At 46.9% G+C, this 20,708-nt stretch overlaps 1 protein-coding gene across 1 annotated transcript in view; it reads left to right on the top strand.

Moving 5' to 3' along the window:
* ZNF618 (zinc finger protein 618) overlaps positions 1-20,708 on the top strand; it is a 562,788-nt gene that overhangs the window by 538,338 nt on the left and 3,742 nt on the right. The window contains exons 13-16 of the mRNA XM_050760987.1: positions 6,156-6,395; positions 10,058-10,141; positions 12,538-12,582; positions 13,639-13,716. Of these exons, the coding sequence (XP_050616944.1) occupies positions 6,156-6,395; positions 10,058-10,141; positions 12,538-12,582; positions 13,639-13,716 (447 nt within the window). The remainder of the gene's footprint in view (positions 1-6,155; positions 6,396-10,057; positions 10,142-12,537; positions 12,583-13,638; positions 13,717-20,708) is intronic.

The raw sequence follows: 20,708 nt of genomic DNA, 5'->3' as shown, positions 1-20,708 counted from the left end.
TATCTCGTAGTGTCAGTTAGGCTAAGTTGGTTGATAATATTGTTCACATCTCTATACTCTTTCCCAATTTTTTTAAAATTAGTTTGTCTTACTATGTTCTGACAGAGAAGCATCAAAATTCTCAATTCCAATGGTGAATTTGTCTGTTTCCCCTTTTAGGTTTGTCAGTCTTCGATTTATGTAATTTGAACCTTTGTTATTAGGTACACACAGTTAGCATCATTATGCCTTGATGAATTGACCCTTTATAAAGTAGTGCAATGCCATTCTATATCTCTGGTAATGCTTGTTGTCCTGAAATTTCCTTTGTTGGTTGCTGTAAGACATGACAGCTTGCTTAGGATTAGTATTTGCGTATCTCTAGTATTAGTATATCTCTTTTCATCATTTTTTAATCTACCTTTATCTTTGTATTTGAAGTATGTGTATATAGTTGGTTCTTATGCCTTTCTTTATCCAGCCTGGTAATCCCTGCCTTTTAATTGAAATGTTTAATTCATTTACATTTAATATACTATATTAATATGGTTAGATTTAAGTTTACTATCTTGTATTTTTTCTATTTGTCCCATTTGTTCTTGTTCATTTTTTTCTTATTTTCGTGCCTTCTTTAGTATTAATCAAGTATTTTTTTTAAAATACCTCTTAGCTTTCTAGCCATAACTCTTTTTCTTTAGTGGTTTCTCTATGATTTATAATATACATGTTTAATATGTTACAGAGCACCATGAATTTATATCATAACACATTACATATGATATAAAAGCCTTACAATGGTATACTTCCCATTTACTGCCCTCCTGTTCTTTGTGCTATTTTTATCATACATTTATGCCTACATGTGTTATAAACCTAACAATTACTCTTTTAGCTTTAATAGTAATTTGTTAAAGTAACTGAGAAATTAGAAAATGCCTTTTATATTTACTTACATATTTTCCATTTCCTTTGCTTTTCTTTCCTTTGTGTACATCTGAATTCCATCTATTATCATTTTCTTTAATTCTTGAAGAACTTCCTTTAACATTTCTTATATTGTAGGTCTATTGGTGAAAGATTCTCTCAACTGAAGATGTTTTTATTTCACATCTTTTTTTGAAGTTTTTTCTGGATATAGAATTCTAGACTGATAATTTTTTTTATGTTTAAAAATATCATTCCTTTGTCTTCTAGCTTAAGTTGTTTCTGATGAAAAGTCAGAGATCATTCTGATTGTTATTCATCTATATTTAGTGTATCTTTTTTCTCTGGATGCTTTTAAGTATTTCTGGGGTTACTAATTTTTAGCAGTTTCATTATTTGTGTTTATCCTGTTTGAGATTCATTGAGCTTCTTGGATCATGAATGTACATTTTTCACCAAATTTGGAACATTCTCAGCCAGTATTTCTTCGAATATTTTTCTTTCCTAATCTCTCTTTTCTCTCTTGTTGAGACTTTAATTACATAGATGTTTGATAATCAATAATGTTTACAGATCAGCTGAAGCTCTGTTTATTTTTTCAGCCTTGTTTTCCCTCTGTGCTTCAGTTTGAATAGATTCTATTGCCCCATCTTCAAGTTCACTGATCTTCTCTTCTGTGGTGTCTAACCTGCTTTATTAGAAAAATCTATTAAGTGAACTTTTTATTTCAGCTATCATATTTTTCATCTAAGTTTCATTTGGCTTCTTTTTATAATTTTTATTTCTCTTCATTATTTTTCATCTTCCCTGTCATTTCTGTTGTTTCCGTTAACTGGTTTTTCTCTTGATTACTAGTCACATTTTCCTGTGTTGCCTGAAAAATAATTGTTTCTTCCATGCTGCATCCTGGGAATGCTGTGTTGTTGACTTGATTTTGTCTTCCTTTGAAAAGGGTTTTGTTCTGGCAGGTGGTTAATTACAAATCAACTCAATACTTCAAAAGCTGGTTTTTAAGCTGTGTTAGGGCAGGTCTAGAATAGTTCTTATTCTGGAGTTAGAGCAGCTCTTCTAAGGCGTGGCCTTTCTGGCCATTTCTTAGCTGAATGCCTGAAGTATTGAGCAAGGTCTCTCCTCTCTGGCGGGGGGAAACTCCAAAATATCTCCTACTCTTGTGTGACTTTTGAATCTTCACTTACTTAATCAGCCCCCCACCCCCACCCCCACCCCCTATTAGCTATTTTTTGCTAGGCTTTGCAGAGACTTACTCTGCACAAATATAGTTTGGTACTCAGCCAGATTTCAAGGGGGCCCATCTGCACATTTCTGGAGTTCTTTTTTGTTGCACAATTCTCTCTTCTTTGTTAATTTGCCGTGCAAATTCTAGCCACCTCAAAAGCCCTGAACTCAGATCACTGTCTCCTTCATTCACTGAGATGTTTGGGCTCCACCTTTCTCTGCCCTGGTCCAGAGGAGCTCCCCAGGCAGAGAGCTAGAGTGACCATGGGGCTCACATCATGTTTTCTGTCCTGAATCACAGTTCTGCACCACCTTTGTCCAACTTTATAGTTGAATATTGCAGGAGGCTAGGCTTGTTCCAGTTACTCCATCATGGCCAGAAGTGTGAGTTCTCCAGTTCTCTTTCTAAGATGAAGATCCACAAGGAGGGGTTCCCTGGTTGACTCCTCTTGAGTCTCATCTCCCATTCATCTCCACCTCCAGCCTTTGAGCACATGATTCCATTCGCCTCCAATGCATTTTCATCCTCCTGTACCTCGTGGAAGTTTCAGGGAAACCCCCTGGTCTCTCCATCCCTTGATTGTGTGGTTGCTTTTCTTGAATCCTTGCATTCTCTAAATTATTTTGCTCCTTGCATTCTCTAAATTTTTTTGGCCCAGTTAAATGTTCAGCTTTCTGGAAAGGAGACCACAGTGCTCTGTTATTTTTTAGATACCTCTTGTGTGTAGATATCGCATGTGTGTTTCCTACAGGGGAAGTCAGCCAGTCTGTCTGAGACTCTTTCATTCTTTCTCAGGAAGAGCTCAGGTAGGAATTCCAGCATGACGGTGTTCCCTGTGAGGTCAACAGAGGGAGCACACTGTTAAGTAGAATGAGTCAGGAGCCTGGGACATTGATCCTGGCCCAGCCCAACCCACCCTGTGACCCAGAATTGACAGCCATACCTCTCTGAGCCTTAGTAGCCCCATCTGCCTCATACCCTTGGGACCACTGGGAGGATAACATGTCAGATAGCTTCATGGCCCCATTATGTGCCCTCATTGGGATCCCATCTTCGATGTGCTCTTCTTTGGCAGTTCTGACTTTAAATTTTCTGGCCACTCATGCATTGATACACGGATTCCACAATGTCTCTTGAGCACTGTGTATCAGGGAACATGCCAGACACCCTGTGCATGGCAGGCAAGGCTGGTAGATTTCCTGCTCTCTTGGAGCATACACGCTAATGGGGAGAGAGCCATTGATCACAAGTCATACTGTGTGTCATTATTGATGGTGATCGGTCCTTGGAAGGGAAGACAGGAGGGGACTGACAAATAAATGGTCCCAGGTGGGGAGGTTTCAGGAGGCAGACTCCCTAAGGAAGAGATCTTTAAGTATAGTATGTAGGACCAACAGTCAAAAGTTGGAGGGAAGAATGTTCGAGGCAGAGGGAATAGCATGCACAAAGGCTATGAGCTTGAAAGAGAAAGGATATTGTAGGATAGGAGAAGGCAAGGAGCTCAGTGACCTGCGAGGAAGCTGGAGAGGGGAGCGGGTCTCAAGCAGGGTGATTGGAGCACACAGGTGATACCCTCAGGCCTATGATACTATGTGCTTTATGCATATTCCTGAGCTCCCTGCCACAGGGAAAAAAACGGGGGCTCTCTCCCTCAGAACGCCAGGATCTTTACAGCAGGAATTGTAGACTCTGTAGCGGGCCGATCCAGAGGGGCTCCTAGAGTCATTCTGCAGGGATGGAGCTTGAGGTCTCAAAGGGAAAGCAGCTTGATTAGGCTGTTGCTCAGAAACTCTGTTCCTGTGTGGGTCACTGCCATGGAGAGCGGAGGAGTGCACGGCCTTGTGCCAAAGACATCCTTGCACAGCCGGCAGACTCGAGCCCTGTCTCATCTCAGCAGTAACTTTGTGTATTGCCATCAACAAACTTATTATGTCTGTGGCCAGAATAAGCCTTTGGGCCTTGGAGTTTTTTTAATCTCTGAAAAATACCAGTAATAGCTGCTTACATTTGAAGAGCAGTTTATCATTCAGGATGCTTCTGAGACTTTCTTGGATTCCCACAAAGTCCGTGTGAGGCTGATTAGGCAGAGAGGATCATCCCAGTGTTGGTGGAGTCGAGGGGGGAAAACAAAGGCCAAGACAGGGGAGGTGTCGTCTCCAAGATTGCGGAGGCCGAGGGTTACAGAGCTGGGCTTCAGAGGTGGATTTGCCTCACTCCAGACTCAGGGCTGGTTCCATTACAGTGAATCACCAGCTGTGGTCCCCAAACTCCACCTTGCACCGGAAGCCAGCAGAGATATTAGAAATGGACTCCCGGTGCCTATTGCAACATTGAATGTGTCGGTTCATTCTGTGGCAAAAAAAAAAAAAAAAAAAAAATTGGAAACTATGAGACAAGCAGTCCCCTGGTGGGACTCAAGGGCCTCTGAGGGCCTCGGCTCAGAAAGAGGGATGGAGAGTGGGAGAGAAGGTGTACAAGTGTCCTTTGCCACCCAGACCGACCTGTCAGTTCCTGATTCAGAAAGAGAGAGTCCTGAGAGTGGCAGCTCAGGTCACAAGGGACAAAAGTGTTTTCTGCAGACTGAGGCCTTGGGATTTGTTTCTGGGCTGGAGTGGGCAGATGAGGGCTTGTTTAAGTGAGGCATGACTAAAGAGCTCCCCTGCTCCCGGCATCTGGCCACCACTGTAGGCGAGGAGTGGGTGACCCTCCACAGGAGAGAACAGACAGCCCCAGTCCTCACAGCTCACCCCACACACCAGCATGGTAAATGAAGGACCATAGAGTGGCTTTTTCTTTTTGCCACTCAGTTCCTCTGTGACCTTGGGCAAGGCCCTGCATCCTGCTTCTTTGGGCCTGAGCTTCGCCATCTGTGCCAGGAATGAGCAGAGGTGGTGGGCCAGGGGGTCCTTTCATTTGAGCTCTGCAAACAGTGCTCAGGACGGACGCTGTCCTAGGAGCAGGGAGATAATGGGGCCTGCCTCCACCTGCCTGGGCCAGGGGGGGCAACAGCCAGGTCCTTCTCTAGGCAGGTCAAGGCTGTGGCCAGGCACTGAGTCAAGACAGTACCCTCGGGTGTTACTAATTCCTGGGGGTTCTATGAGCCTCTGGTCAGTACCAAAGGGCCCCCCCTTCCTCTTGCTGCCTAGCGCCCTTCCTGCCCCTCAGGGAGAGTTGTGGATTTTGCATGATCTCTGAAGGAGAAGACCACTGCCCCCTCCTCTTTCATTTTTATGGTGGAAGTGTGGCCAGGTTCAGGGATTGGCCACCACTGCTAAGGGTTCAGGGGAGGGTGAATGAGGCCGACTGATGCTCCCCCAAGACCACCAGAGGTGGAAACCGCTTGAGAGTCAGCCCCTGGTTCTCAGTGACTCCAGCTTCTACAGAATTTTCAGGTGAGGGAGACAGGGGGCTGGGTAATGGTGATGCAGGGTTCCCCAGATAGCATCCGGGAACTGCTACACTTACTTCAATTAAAGCGTCAGGCGTTGGGTCGAGCAGCATCCCCTGAGAGCAACAGTTCCCACTCAGTGCCTACAAGGTGCCACAGAGCCCCTTGCCCTAAAACCTTGGAGGCACCATCAGGCCCCTCTGCCTTGCCCCAGCCCCGGCACATCCCTGCCTGTCTGTTTCCTATTGTAACTTCCAAGCCAGCCTTCCTTTAATGGAAGGGGAGCTTAGAAACCAACATTCCAGAAGATGCACTTGGACCTGGGTTAACTAATTCAGATGCCCTAAGAACTGGTCAGTCCAGAGACTGGGCTGGTCAAGGGTTATGGGTGACCTACACAGTGGGCTGGTTGGTGGCCACCAGATAACTAAGCATGAGCTAACAGAAGGTTCCAGACTCCTGGACTTTCTCTGGCTCTGAGTTAAGTGAGAATCCTTGTTCTCTGTGGCACAAGAAGAGGTTGGGCAGAGAGAGTCCCAACCCTGGACTGTGGGGCTGGTGGCCTGAGAGGCCACTCACTCTGCCAGCTGGGAGGGCCCTCGGGGACTGAGAGCGTGACCCTCTCAGGTACTGCCCCCGGGTGGGAGCCACCAGATGATCCAGACACGGGCTCAGAGTGTTCACATCCAGAGGTCTCCCCATCTCCACGCTTCGTGGCAGCGAAGACCCAGACGAACCAGTCGGGGAAAAAAGCTCCGGCCTCCGTGGTCCGATGCGCCACCCTCTTACACCGCACCCCTCCAGCCACCCAAACCCAGACGTTCCGCACTCCAAATTCGGGATCTCCGGCAAGCAAGGCAACCGCAGGTACCAACGGCCTATGTGACCCCCACACTTTCTCCACCCCTGCCCTTCTCACCACCTGCCACAGCTGTGCCTGGGGTTGTTGTTCCCTTGCAAGAGTGAGAGTGGCAGTCCCATAGTGATCTGGGACAAATCTGAGTCCCGCTCTGCCTCTGGCTGGCTCTGTGACCATGGCAAGCCACCTGACATTTCTGAGCCGAGTCTTCTCACCTTAAATCAGAGGGTTGTACAAGGAGGTTTGCAAACTTTTGTTTTTAAGTAGTAGAATTTTTTTTCCCAAATCATGGCCTAAGGGGCCTGTTTTATTTGACATTCTTCACAAGGTTTAAAAATGTTTTGAGTTAGTTGCCAGCTTTTGAACATCAAATTTTATGTAAAACTTTTGATTTCTACCTGACATTGAAAAGTCAGATCTGGCAGTCCTGGACTCACTTTTCTACAGGGCAACAATTGGCTGCCTCCTTGAATAGAGTGTATGCTCTCCACTTCGCCACATCCCCACCACTCTCTACTGCCTCCCCAACAATGTGGCCATGTGGCAGGTGTTATTTCTCATTGTGATCACAGTGTTGTCTGTCTTACATCCAACCCAGTTCATCTGTTTCTGTTGCCTGCCTGGACCCTGTTGGCATGAGTGTGCATTTCCCACCTTTCAGAAAACTTAATTTAAAAAAAATTTGTTTCAACAAGGATCTGCTCTCAACAAAGCAGGATAAGCCGGGTGGTCAACCTAGATCTCCGGTCTCTTGCGCTCCCCTTCTGTGGCACTACCCATGAAACTCCTCCATGAGATATAAGCCCAGCACGAAATCAGTGGATGCCAACCATTTCCTCAGTTCAAACTACAAAGGACTCTGGCTCCAGAGGGGTAAACAGACAGTAAAAAGTTCCGAGAAGTTATTTCCTCCAGGAAAACTGGCCAGACACACTGTGTGCTGAGGAGCAGCAGTCAGGAATTCTTAGATTCCCGCTTGGATGGAACCAGCCCTGGGCCACCTGCCGGGACTTGGGGGTTGTAGGGCAGAGTGATGATGTGGTGCTTCTGGGACCGTGGGCCCTTCAGTTGTCCTCAGGAGACCGAAGTCATTTCTTAAATAAATAGATGATCAAGGTGAGAACTCAGGTAAAGGAACCACTTGGTTCATTCGGTGACTGACAACCCAGCCGAGTGATTAAGCCGTGCTTTCCTTAACTCCTTAGTTCAGGAGGCTAATTTTGGGCGAGGGTGTGATTCTTTGAAGATATGTTTGTTGTGCTTAGATCTCCCAAAAAGAGGGTAGTCAATCAGCCTTGAAGGTCATGGTTTTTCAGGTACCGTGTTAAGAAAAGCCAGTAGCCATTGTGTTTTTCAACAGTAGCATAAATTAGTTAGAAGCAGATTGGTCATCACGGTCTTATTGGTGATAGATATTGGCTCCACTAAATGATGGAATCATGGCTTTTAAATCTTGCTTTCTCTCTTGCACTTTGTGGCTGGGTTTTATGCCCACGGTTTCTGCAGAGGGTGGCCCACAGGGTGTGGTACGTGGTCGGTCTCCAGCTTCAGTCCGTCTCTGAGTAGGCATTCAGCAAGCTACGGGACAGGCCTCAGGCTGCCTTCATGTGCCTTGGAAGCCTTGTGGGTGGGGGTCACCTCTGGATTCACCAGCTGGGCAGGTCTGAGGGCATCCGGTTGGGAGCAGGAGCCTGCATGGGAGGTAAGATAGTGTGTGGTTGAGGAAGAAACTGTCAGTGACCTCCTCGTCCTGGAATAAGTGGCCCTTCGTGTATGTATGGGCATGTCCCTGTATGGGATTTCACCTCCGGTACTGCACGTTGATTTTTCAGCCAGAGGTACTTGTGGCGAGGAAAGCTATTCAAAATGTGCATTATCAGCTGAGCAGTGTAAGAGTTTGCAACCTCAATTGTGGTAAGTTCTACCAGCATGCTGGTCAGAAGTCCTCCATAGATGAGTACCAGTCACCCGACGTACACAAGGATGAAGATGGGGTAGGCAGTCACTTCTCTACCCTAGGCCTTTTTCAAAAGGAAGCACCTGCCCCCAAAGTGAAGTCTGATTCTGCCATCTGGGAGGGTTAGGAGCACATCCGACCCTAGGAACTTGACAATCTCACTCTTTCCTCTGTTTTTTCACCTGTGAAATGGGAAAGACAGTGCAGCCCTCACAGGGCTCTTGGGAGAATTAAAGGGACCATGGATGTAAAGTATCTGGTCCAGTGCCTGGTACATAGGAAGTACTCAGCGAACGAGAGCCCCCCACCCCACTTTCCCTAGACTAAGAACAGAGGGGCCTTCTGTGCCAATTTGTAGATGCTCCCTGGGACTGTCAGCCCAGGCATTTCACAGACACATTTTGAAGGGAGGGTCGTCCTTGTAATGTTAGCTGCAGCCTCTGCAGGAAGGAGCCTGTGTCAGGAGACATTGTTACAGTGGGATGATGGGGGTCAAAGGGAGGTGGGAATTGGGCAGGGCCTGCAGGCGCTGCCTCTGGCTTCCTTTCCCATCAGCCCCGTGACCATCCGCAACCCTGGCGCCCACAAACTAAGTACTTGCTCTTCCGGAGCAGGGTGGACCAGGTGAGAGTGCTGTTTCCCAAAGTGCATTCTCAAGATCACCAATTTTGTGAGATATTTCAGAATGTAATGTTTTAAAAATGGGGTTCTGTGGGAACCCCTCTGATGTTTGGGGAAGGCTGGGTTAAGTAAACCTAAATGGGTCTCTTTCCGGGCAGACTTCTCGGAGCCTTTGATATCTTTGGGCAAGTTGTTTCTCCTTAAGAAATGGACTGGGTCAGCTGCACATCCCAAATTGACTTCTTCCCTGAGGTCTTTATCTCTTGGATCATCTGGCATCCCCCTCATGCCAAGAGCGCCTTGGAAAAGCTGGGCTGTCTTCCAACTCGGATCATCTGTTTCGATACCTTCTGCAGGTGGGGGTGGGGGATAAACTCATGGTTTTCCACCTGGTTGGACCCTATCTCTGCATTGCAGGGTTTCCAGAGAGTGTGCTGGGAGAGCGCAGGCCACTCAGGTAGATGGCAGCCTGTAAGCAGAGACACCCCAGTAGTCACTCAGGGGGAACCCATCCCTTCCGCTGGGTGAACACCAACCAGACTTTGCCTGGGTTTGGCCTCTGGGGGTGTGGGGCTGCCCCGGCTCTCCCTGTCACGCCGTCTGTTCCAGGATGCCCTCCCCGTCACGAGGGGCCACCTAGCTGATGGAGCTGGAATCACCGGAAAACATGCTGTCATCATCTCTGCCCTTTGGTGGGGCCTGTGGCAGCAGAATCTGACAGGGAGTGGTGGGCGGTAGATCTAATGACTTGGTGTCAGAAATGTGGCTCTATGGGAGCCAAAGATGGGAGACTCAGGCCCATTTGCCATCTGCTCTCCAGCTGGATTTCATCTGTGTGTTTTGGGGCATGTCACCCCTCCCCCAACCCTGTGCCTTGGCCTCCTGGGCACTGCCGGGAGGGTCTCTTGCGGCCCTGCCAAGGGACTAGGCCACTCAGAGGAGCCTGGGGAGGTCTGACTTGGGGTCTCGGAGCCCTCATGAGAGCTGGTTGGCCCAGCAGAGTCCTTGGCCTTCACCCACCCTACCCCTCCCTTGAGACCTAGTGCTGACCAATCACCATTGTGTTCTTTCTCTCTCCTGTCCCCCACCCAGCAGAAAGCGCTTTCAGTCGGAGAGTAGAAGGCAAAGCACAAAACCACTTTGAAGAGACGAACAGCAGTTCACAGAACTCCAGCGGTGAGCGTGCCCCTTGACGGCCATCCTGTGCGGCAGCACCCTGTGGGCTGGGGTCTTTGTGGCGCATGATGGATCTTGTTGGGAGGAGGCCGGTAGTAGGGAATTAGAGGGAGACTGCAGAGGCAGGAGGGGCCCTTTCTTCCAGGGACATTCCTCTGAGCCTTGGGCATCAATGGGCAGTGCCTCCTCTCTGTCTCCCCCATGGAGAGAGCAGCACCCCTCCCCATAGCCTGCGGCATCAACTCAGCTGACCCCAGATGGTTGGGCCTGAGAGAGCCACTGCTATATGTTTAGGGTAGACGTCTCAGCCAGTTTGTTTACAGGAGAAGCAAAGAAAGTACAGTAGAAAGAGCTCTAAGAGACCGGGCGCCGTGGCTCATGCCTGTAATCCCAGCACTTTGGGAGACCGAGGTGGGTGGGTCACTTGAGGTCAGGAGTTAGAGACCAACCTGGCCAACATGGTGAAACCCCACCTCTACTAAAAATACAGTAGCTGTAATCCCAGCTCCAGGAGGCTGAGGCAGGAGAATCGCTTGAACCCAGGGGGCAGAGGTTAGAGTAAGCCAAGATTACACCACTGCACTCCAGCCTGGGTGACAGAGCAAGACTCTGTCTCAAAATGAGAGACAGAGAGAGAGAGAGCTGTGAGAGCCAGAGGCCCCAAGTTCTGGTCTCATTTTGGCCGTGGAGCCATTAGAACGAAGATTCCCTTCCAGCCCCTACCTGCTTAAGTGGGTTTAAACTGAGGTCTCTGGCGCCCCCTGATGGCCTGCCTCGTGCAGGACCGCGACAAAGCCCTAGAATGTCCAGAGCAGCAGCCAAGGGGCCTCTCCCACCAGACCCAGGGTCAGCCTGCGGGGGCCCTGGCTGGTCACCAGCAGCCTCTGTCGGAGCAGAACACAGCAAGCTAGTCTGTACCCTGAGAGGCAGGGCAGGAGGGGAGAGGAATTCTCACATTGTGGTTACATTAGGGGAAGGCACACACTCACTTTCTTGCATGGTTGAAGTTTAATTCACTACATATTAGGTGTCAGCCTGTGCCAGGCACTGGGCTGGGCACTGCCTGGGTGTGGACAGGTGACGAACACATCACAACCATTGGGGACCCTCTGAGACAACCAGGAGCCCAGACTTGAGTGTGGAGGCATCTGCCTAGTAACAGGAGCTCCACTTCGGGCTCTTACTCACATGTGAACCCAACTCCACCACTTGCTAACTAGTGACTTAGGCTAGTCTCTGAATCCCTCCTCTGCTATAAAGTGGCTTGATGAACACACATAGCCCCGTGGCGGTTGTAAACATTCAGTGAGTGCCTGGCACAGATTACATACTCAGATGTTAGGGTTTTTTGGTGTTGATAGTTGATCATTTTAATTTTTTAAGTAAACCAAGTGATTTGATGACTGCTCTGCGGAAGGAAATGAGATTTTGAACAATGTAATCTACATAGCCTCTCCAAGAGGTGGGCCTGAAAGGGATGGAGTGACTTGCCCAAGGCCACACAGAATAAGTAGCAGCGCCGGGCTGGAACCAAGGTCTCCGGGTGTGCCCTGTGCTCCCAGCCAAGCCATGCTGCACCCTCTGCGCGTCCCCTGCCCCCAGAACTAATATTCACAATCGGGAATGATAGTGCAAGCACTGCTGCTGCTGCTGTTGGCAGCCGCCATTTATTGAGCGCTTACTGTGTGCCTGGCATGTGTTCAGAGCTTTATATGTCTTATCTGTCTTCCTCCTTACCACAGCCCCGTGCGGGTCAATGTTATTGTTATCCCCACTTTTTGGGGTGGGAAACTGAGGCTCAGGAAAGGTGGATTGCTGCCCCAGGTCCCCCAGATTATAAGTGGTGGAGCCAGGATTCCCCATCTCGTCCATCTGGCCCCGCTGTGCTGCCTGCTGCGTTTGAGGCTTGCCAACCTCTGGCAGTGCCAAGAAGTGAGGGAGAGATGCCAGCCAGCAGGAGCCCTCCAAAGCACAGCCGCTTTCGGTGGCTGCTCTGGTGTTTGGTACCAAACATCCCCACCCTGGTGCCAGAACCTAGAAGGAGCTGCCAGCTCCCTGTCCCGAAGTGAGCTGCCGTGCAAGGATGTCTTGTCACCGGTACTCATGTGGCCTCACTTTTTCAGAGTGAAGGGTGTCCTGGAGGGATGGCAGTGACTTGTCTTGCCCTGCCTGGTGGCCCCAGCACCCACAGTAATTAAACCTTGATCCTCTGAAAGACATGGCCTCTGTGTCAAGCCTCCCCGCAACCCCACCCCAGATTGTAAGCCTGCCCCTCAGATGCTCTCTGCTCCTCTGAAAGCCCCATCTGGCTCACTGGTTATTAAGAATAAAAATTATGACGATCAGCACAGAACAGCAGAACTAGAAGAGATGGCTAAACTGTTTCTCTTTTGCAGAAACTGCAAGTCCCCTGATTTCCAACCCTTTCCCTCTCCTACAGAGTAAGTGATGGTCCTGTCGGGGGGCTGGAGAGGGCAAGGCAGGGCAGGGCAGGGCAGGGAAGGAACTCAACCAGCCACGTGCTCCTGGAACCTCCAGGCTGTGTGAGATGGGCCTTGGGCTGCCCTCCCGGGCAGACCTGGCAGCTGGTGGAGGCAGGCTGAGGTCTAGCCCTGGGCGGGTGGAGCAGTTTGGATGGAGTGGGGCAGAGCCCTAACGAGCAGCAACCTTGGCTCTGCTGCCTCAGCCCTGGCAGGAGCTCAGGCCTTCCCATTCACGGTCATTGGGCAGCCTCAGGACACCTCTTCTGAGCCCCATTGCAGCCCTCCTTTTTCTTCTTTTCCTTGCTCTTCTTCCCACCCCTCTTTCTTTTTCCTCTTCCTTCTCTCCTTGTCCCTCTTCTCTGCCAGGCACTGACATGAATGCTGAGAGCAGAGAGCTGAGTGATCCAGGCCCCTGCGCCCCTTGCACCTGTTCCTACGTGTGCCGTCCCTCACTCCTCCCTCCCTCTCCTCCTCCCTTTCCCCATCGGATCCCCACTTCCTCGTGCTTCTCTGTGGCTTTTTCCACTTCTTACCCTTTTCCTTCTTGCTTCCCTTTTGTCTGTTACCTTGGTTCTTGTTCATTCATACATTCATTCATTTGTTCACTTGGCAAATAGTGACCTCATGTGGTTCCACAGAGAGAGCTGGGGTGTGACACCATGAGACTCGGTCTCTGCCCTGAGAGGGCCGTTGGTCTGTTGATGTTGATGTTGTCCCCGCTACCCCCATCTCAAGTGTGCAGAACAGTGGCTGGCACGCAGTAAGCACTCAATAAATAGCTGCTCAATTGAGCTAATGGTCTCTCTCTGCATGGCTTTCTCTCTCCATTGTTCCTTCCCCCAGCCTCTCCCTCATGGGTCTAGTGACAGGGGAGGCAGGCAGGCTGGGCCTGGAGCCCTGAGCACAGAGACCCAGTGTGTGTTTGGGTTCCCACTTGCAAAGCTGCCTGCAGCCCAGCAGAAGGTGTCTGCGTTGGTTCCACCCCTCACGCGGCTGCCTCGTTTCTCCCTCCAGAACCCTACACCTGTGGCGCCTGTGGGATCCAGTTCCAGTTCTACAACAACCTGTTGGAGCACATGCAATCCCACGCAGGTAAGGGGCCCCGCTGCCCACCAGGGATACAGCTCCTCTCCCCGTCCCCTTCCTCAGTTCCTGCAAACGGAAGAGATGGTTAGGGCCTGACCTGAGGCGCCTGGGGAAGACCGCTCTTTCCTGGAAAGAATGCTCATAGGACATGGAACCTGCTTGCAGGGAGCCCCAGTCAGTCAGTTATTAGCACAGGCTGGTCTGTGCTCTGCAGGCGGGGGCGGTGGGGAGGCAGCACAGGCTCTGTGGGAACACAGAGAGATGGGACAGAATTGAAAAGACTTCCTGGAGGTGGTGGCCTCTTGGCTGGGCCTAAAGGCCAAGTAGGAGCTAGCCTGGAAGCGAAATGTGCAGGTGGAAATGGAACATGGTTTGAGATCAAGATGAGCAGAGGCAGAAGGTGGGGATGGAGAGACATGCAGCCCAAGGCAAACTGGGCTAAGGCCCGCCTCAGAGCAGAGTCTCATTCACTAACACCCTATGTCCCAGAATGCAATTCTGTCCAAACTTGAGGACACATCAGAATCACCAGGAGGCTGGCTAGAGCACAGATTTCTAGACTCCATTGTGAATTTCTGATTCTGTAGGTCTGCAGAGGTGAGGACTAGGATTTGCATTTTTGGTAAGTCTTAAGACAGTGCTGATGCTACTGGTTCAGGGACTAACCCTTTGAGAACCACTGCTCTAGAGCTACAGGTGCAGTCATCTGCTCTCCAGGCAACCTTTTTATTATATTTCACCACAGCATAACACAAGTCTTAGGGAGACACTATTTGCTGGAATAAGTCAGTAATTCCACATTCTCAGTGGTTACACATACAGATCATTTACTTCTTACTCACATTATAGCCCAATGCACATGACCTCGTTAGGTGGCTTCCACATGGTCATTCAGGGATCAAGGCTCTTTTTTCTTGTGGCTCCATCCTCCTCTAGATCATCGGCGTCCTCTCTCTTTGTGGATGGAGAGAGAGGCTGTGGAGCAGGCACACTTCTTTACCATTTCAGACCACAAATGACACCTGTAGATGCTCAAATTCCAGTGTGGAGAATTAGTCACATGACCAGCCTGAATCCATGAGCGGAAGCATGTCCAGAGCCACTGTCCCAGCACAGCTGGACACTCTGCAAAGGGAAGCATGAGTCTGGGGAGGCAGCTAGCTGTCCCTCCACCCCTTTCCCCAGAGGAATTCTCTAGAGGCATTAGAAATAATGGGTGAGAAGTCCCTGACATATAATGGGGTTCAGTAATTGGTACCTGCTGTTATTTCACCTGTTATTGTTATTGTACAAATCTTTCACGTCATCTCCCAGGTCTGGCCTGACTAGCATAGAGTATTACAGTACTAGAATCTCTTTTAGGCTAAGTACTGTTCTGTTAGTGTAGTCTCTGTCATTCACTCATTCATCCAGCATATATTAATTGGGTATCTGCTGTATACTAGGCATAAAATCACATGATCTTTTGGGGGAGCCTATTATTTATTTCTAATGAACGTAAAATCAAGACAGAGCTCTGGAGTTGCAGCCAAGGCACTTGCCTCGGAGACCTGCTCTAACTGGTGTGTCTGGGTACTGTGTGACCTCCTGCAGGAAGCTGTGTCTCCATCTCTAAAGGGCCTGAAAATCCCCTGTCTCCAGCAACCTACCCCACACCACGCTTGCCACCCCCTGCTTTCCTTTGTCGTCAGCCGTGCCTCACCAGGGAAGGCCTTGAATGCCAGCTCAAGGTGTTTAGACCCCATGGGGAAGCAGGACCCCCGGTCCTGCCTGAACATATCACCTGGTCCTGAGACTCCCACAGCACAGCCTCCTGCACTCTTCCTCTGAAGCCTCGGCACTCTGCCCGCGCCCTGCCAGCTTCTGGAAGCTGAGCTGTGATTAGGGAAGAGCCTGGGTGCCAGTGCTTTCCCATCCCTGGAGACCATTAAAATGCAAATCAGGGCTGAGCCTTGAGGTGGCCCCACCTCTCCCAAGCATCTTGACTTGTTTTCAGAGTGGAGCCGCGGGCTGCTTTGTTCTGGTTCAGCGCAGCCAGAGAATGCCTGGCCGGCAATCAAGCGCAAAGCCAGGCTGAATCCCAGCCACCCTGAATCGGGATTAAAGGCTTCGCTCCATAGAGAGAAATTAAGCATCATGAGCTGCGCAGTTCACAGCGCCGCCGATAAGGAGGATCAGCCTTGAATAACACCAATCTCATTATGGGGCTGCTGAATGGCACAGGGTAATTCCCGCTAATAAACTTCCTTTCTGTGCTATAGGAAAACCTGGTGTGCCTTGGTGACGTTGGAGAAGCGTGCTTTGGCAGTAATAATACCAAAGATAACTAAAATTTTGCAAGTGCTTTCTATGCGTCACTTGTGGTACTGAGAGCTTTACACAGGTTATTTCATCAGATCTTCCTGATTAGGTAGTTGACATTTTCATCCCCATTATGCAGATGATGAAACCGAGGCTCAAAGAACATAATCACTGGCCCAAAGTTGCACATCTCCTAAAATAAAAGCATCCAATAGCATTTGAGCTTTTACTTGGCGCCAGGCCTTGTTCTAAGACTTTTACATATATTCACTCATTTAATTCTCAGAACAACCCTCAGAGTTAAGTGCCCATAACAGCTCTGCTTCATAGCTGACAAAACGGAGGCACAAATTGGTTAAGTAACTTGTCCAAGGCTATGCAGTCACAGTGGCAGGCTATGGATAGGATTCCAGCTCTCGCAGTGAACTCCAGAGCCCACGCTCTCAACATCCACCCTGTGCAGCCTCAGGTAGACCCTGATGGAAGATTAGCAGAGATGGAAGCCCTCTCAGAGGTCATCTCTTTCAGCCTCCTCATTGAAGTACAGCCAGGAAGACCACAGCTAAGAGGGATTGGGAGACTTGACAGACAGCAAGCAAGCTGGCAGCTCATGAGTTTAGGATTTTGGAGATGACCACACCTGGTTTGTTCCTTCCTTCTTTCCTTCCTTCCTTCCTTCCTTCCTTCCTTCCTTCCTTCCTTCCTTCCTTCCTTCCTTCCTTCCTTCCCTCCTTCCCTCCTTCCCTCCTTCCCTCCTTCCCTCCTTCCCTCCTTCCCTCCTTCCCTCCTTCCCTCCTTCCCTCCTTCCTTCCTTCCTTCCTTCCTTCCTTCCTTCCTTCCTTCCTTCCTTCCTACCCTGGTTTCTTCCTTTCTTCCTTTCCTGGTTTCTTCCTTTCTTCCTTTCCTGGTACCACTGCACTCCAGCCTGGGGTGAGAGAGCAAGACCCTGTCTCTAAAATGTAAAAATAATATTACCATCAACCCAGAAAGTTTCTTCATGCCTCTTTGCAGTCATTCCCTTTCTCCTACCCTAGCTACTGGCAACTAACACCTGCTTTCTTTCATTGTAGTTTTGCCTTTAGTGGATTTTATTACATATGGAGTTCTACAGTATTTAGCCTCTTGTGTCTAACTTCGTTCACTTAGCATACTTTTGAGGTTTGTCCATGTTCTGTGTTATCAATAATTCCTTTATTTTGCTGAGTTGTATTTCATTGTCTAAATATATCACAATTTGTTTATCCATTCACCAACTGATGGTCATGTAGATCTCCAGTTTGGGGCTATTATGAATAATGCTGCTATGAACATTCATGTACAAGTCATGTACATGTTTTTAACTCTCTTGGGTATATACCTGAAAGTGGAGATACTGAGCTGTAAGGTAATTCTGTTTAATCCTGTGAGGAATCACCAGATTGTTTCCTAAAGTAGCTGCACCATTTTTACATTTCTACCAGCAGTGTATGAAGATTCTAATTTCTCTATATCCCTGTCTATACCTTTTATCATCTTCCTTCTTGATAATAGCCATCCTAGTGCATGTGAAATGGCATTTCATTGTAGTTTTGATTTACATTTTTTTGACAGCTAATAATGTTGAGCATCTGTTCCTGTGCTCATTGACCACATTGGCAAAGGATCTGAATACACATTTCTCCAAAGAAGATATACCCAGTAATGGGATTGCTGGAAGAAATGGTAGATCTACTTTTAGGTCTTTAAGGAACCTCCATGCGTTTTCCATAGTGGTTGTCCTAGTAAAAGTGTTCCCTTTCCACCACCTCCCTGCCAACATCTATTATTTTTTGATTTTTAAGTTATGGCCATTCTTGCAGGAATAAGGTGGTACTGCACTGTGGCTTTGATTTGCATTTCCCTGATCATTAGTGATGTTGAGCATTTTTTCATGTTTGTTGGTCGTTCATTTATCTTCTTTTGAGAATTATCTATTCATATCCTTAGGCCACTTTTTGATGGGATTGTTTATTTTTTTCTTGCTGATTTGTTTGAATTCCTCATAGATTCTGGATATTAGTCCTTTGTCAGATGCATTTGCAAAGATTTTATCCCAGTCTGTGGGTTATCTGTTTACTCTGCTGATTATTTCTTTTGCTGTGCAGAAGCTTTTGTGTTTAGGTCCCATCTATCTATCTATGTTTTTTGTGCATTTGCTTCTGTGTTCTTGGTCATGAAGGTCTTTGCCTAAGCCAATGTCTAGAAGTGGTTTTCTGATGTTCTAGAATTTTTATGGTTTCGGGCCTTAGATTTAAGTCTTTGATCCATCTTGAATTGATTTTTTGTGTAAGGTGAGAGATGAGGATCCAGTTTTATTCTTCTGCATGTGGCTAGCCAATTATCCCAGCACCATTTGTTGAATAGGGTGTCCTTTCCCCACTTTATGTTTTTGTTTGCTTTGTCGAAGATAAGTTGGCTGTATTTGGCTTTATTTCTGGATTCTCTATTCTGTTCTACTGGTCTATGTGCCTATTTTTATGCCAGTACTATGCCGTTTTGGTGACTATAGCCTTGTAGTTTAGTTTGAAGTCCGGTAATGTGTTGTCCCCAGATTCGTTCTTTTTTCTTAGCTGTGCTTTGGCTGTGCGAGCTCTTTTTTGGTTCCATTTAAATTTTAGGATTGTTTTTTCTAGTTCTGTGAAGAATAATGATGTTGTTTTGATGGGAATCACATTGAATTTGTAGATGCTTTTGGCAATATGGTCATTTTCACGATATTGACTCTACCCATCCATGAGCACGGGATGTGTTTCTATTTGTCTGTGTCATCTGTGATTTCTTTCCGCAGTGTTTTGTAGTTTTCCCTGTAGAGGTCTTTCACCTCCTTGGTTAAGTGTATTCCTAAGTTGTTTTTTTGTTTTGTTTTGTTTTGTTTGGCAGCTTTTGTAAAAGGGGTTGAATTCTTGATTTAGTTCTCAACTTGGTCACTGCTGGTATATAGCAGTGCTACTGATTTGTGTACATTGATTTTTGTATCCTGAAACTTTACTGAATTCATTTATCAGTTCTAGGAGCTTTTTGGACAAGTCTTTAGGGTTTTCTAGGTATATGATATCAGTGAACAGCCTTTGCCCATTTTTAATTGTTTTTTTGTATCCTTTTATTATTGAATTGTGAGAGTTCTTCATATATTCTAGATACAAGTTTCCTATAGATTATTTGCAAATATCTTTCCCATTCTGTGTCTTGTCTTTTTACTTTCTTGATGTCCTTCAAAGTATAAAAGTTTTTAATTTTGAAGTCCTTTCATCTATTTTTCTCTGTGCTTTTGGTGCCATATCCAGGCAGTGGTATCAAGAAACCACTACCTAACCTAAGGTCACAAAGACTTAATCAGTTCATATGTTCCCTTATAAACCTCTAAGAATTTTATAGTTTTAGCTCTTACATTTAGGTCTGTATTCCATTTTGAGTTTATTTTTATATGTGTGTGAGGCGGGAGTCCAATTTCATTCTTTTACATGTGGGTATCTAGTTGTCCCAGCGCCATTTGTAGAAAAGACCATTATTTTCCCCCATTGAATTGTCCTGATAACCTTGTCAAAACTCAGTTGACCATAGATGTAGGTGTTTATTTCTGTGTTTCCAGTTGTATTCCATTGATCTGTATGTCTATCCTGTGCCAGTATTATACTGTCTGAATTACTATAGCATTGTAGTAGTTTGGAAATCAGGAAGTATATTCCTCCAGTATACTTTGTCCTTTTTCTAAATTGTTTTGGCTATTCTGTGTCTCTTGCATTTCCGTATGAATTTCAGGATCAGCTTGTCAGTTTTTGCAGAAAAACAACAACAATATGGATTTTGATAAGGATTGTGTTTAATCTAGATGAGTTGGGACATTCTATGTTCATGGACTGAAAGAGTTAATATTTTAACAGTAAGTCTTCCAGTCCACGAACATGGAATATCTTTTCATTTACTTAGGTCTTACTTGAGTTATTTCAACAGTGTTTTAGTTTTCAGTGTTCGATTCTTATACTTTTTAAAATTTAATCTTAAGTAATTATTTTCAAAGCTATTATAAATGGAATTGTTTTCTTAACTCAGCTTTTGGAATGTTTATCACTAGTACAGAAAACTGTCATTTTGTTTTATATATTGATCTTGTATCCTGCACCCTTGCTGAAATCGTTTATTAGTTCTAATTGTTTTGTATGTATGTGGATTCCATAAGATTTTCTATATACACAATCATGTCATCTGCAGTTAGAGATCATTTTACTTCTTCCATTCCAATCTGGATGTTTTTCTTTTTTTACCTAATTGTTCTAGCTAGAATTTCTAATACAGCCATGCACCACATGATGTACATAATGGATTGCATATGTGACAGTGGTCCCATAAAACTATAATATCCTATCTTTACTATACCTTTTTTATGTTCAGATACACAAATATTTACCATTGTGGTACAGTTGCCTGAAGTATTCAGTACAGTAACACACTGTACAGGTTCGTAGCCTAGAAGCAGTAGGCTATACCGTATAACTAGGTGTATAATAGGATATACCATCTAGGTTTGTGTAAGTACACTTTATGATGTTTGCCCAATGACAAAATCTCCTAACAACACATTTCTCAGAATATATGTCCAACATGACTCTACATGTTGAATAGAAGAAATGAGAGTGAGAGTGAATGTTCTTACCTTGTTCCTGATCTTACGGAGAAAACTT

This window comes from Macaca thibetana, chromosome 15 (genome assembly GCF_024542745.1).
Source record: "Macaca thibetana thibetana isolate TM-01 chromosome 15, ASM2454274v1, whole genome shotgun sequence".
Lineage (NCBI taxonomy): Eukaryota > Metazoa > Chordata > Mammalia > Primates > Cercopithecidae > Macaca > Macaca thibetana.
This window is presented reverse-complemented; position numbering and strand designations above follow the sequence as displayed.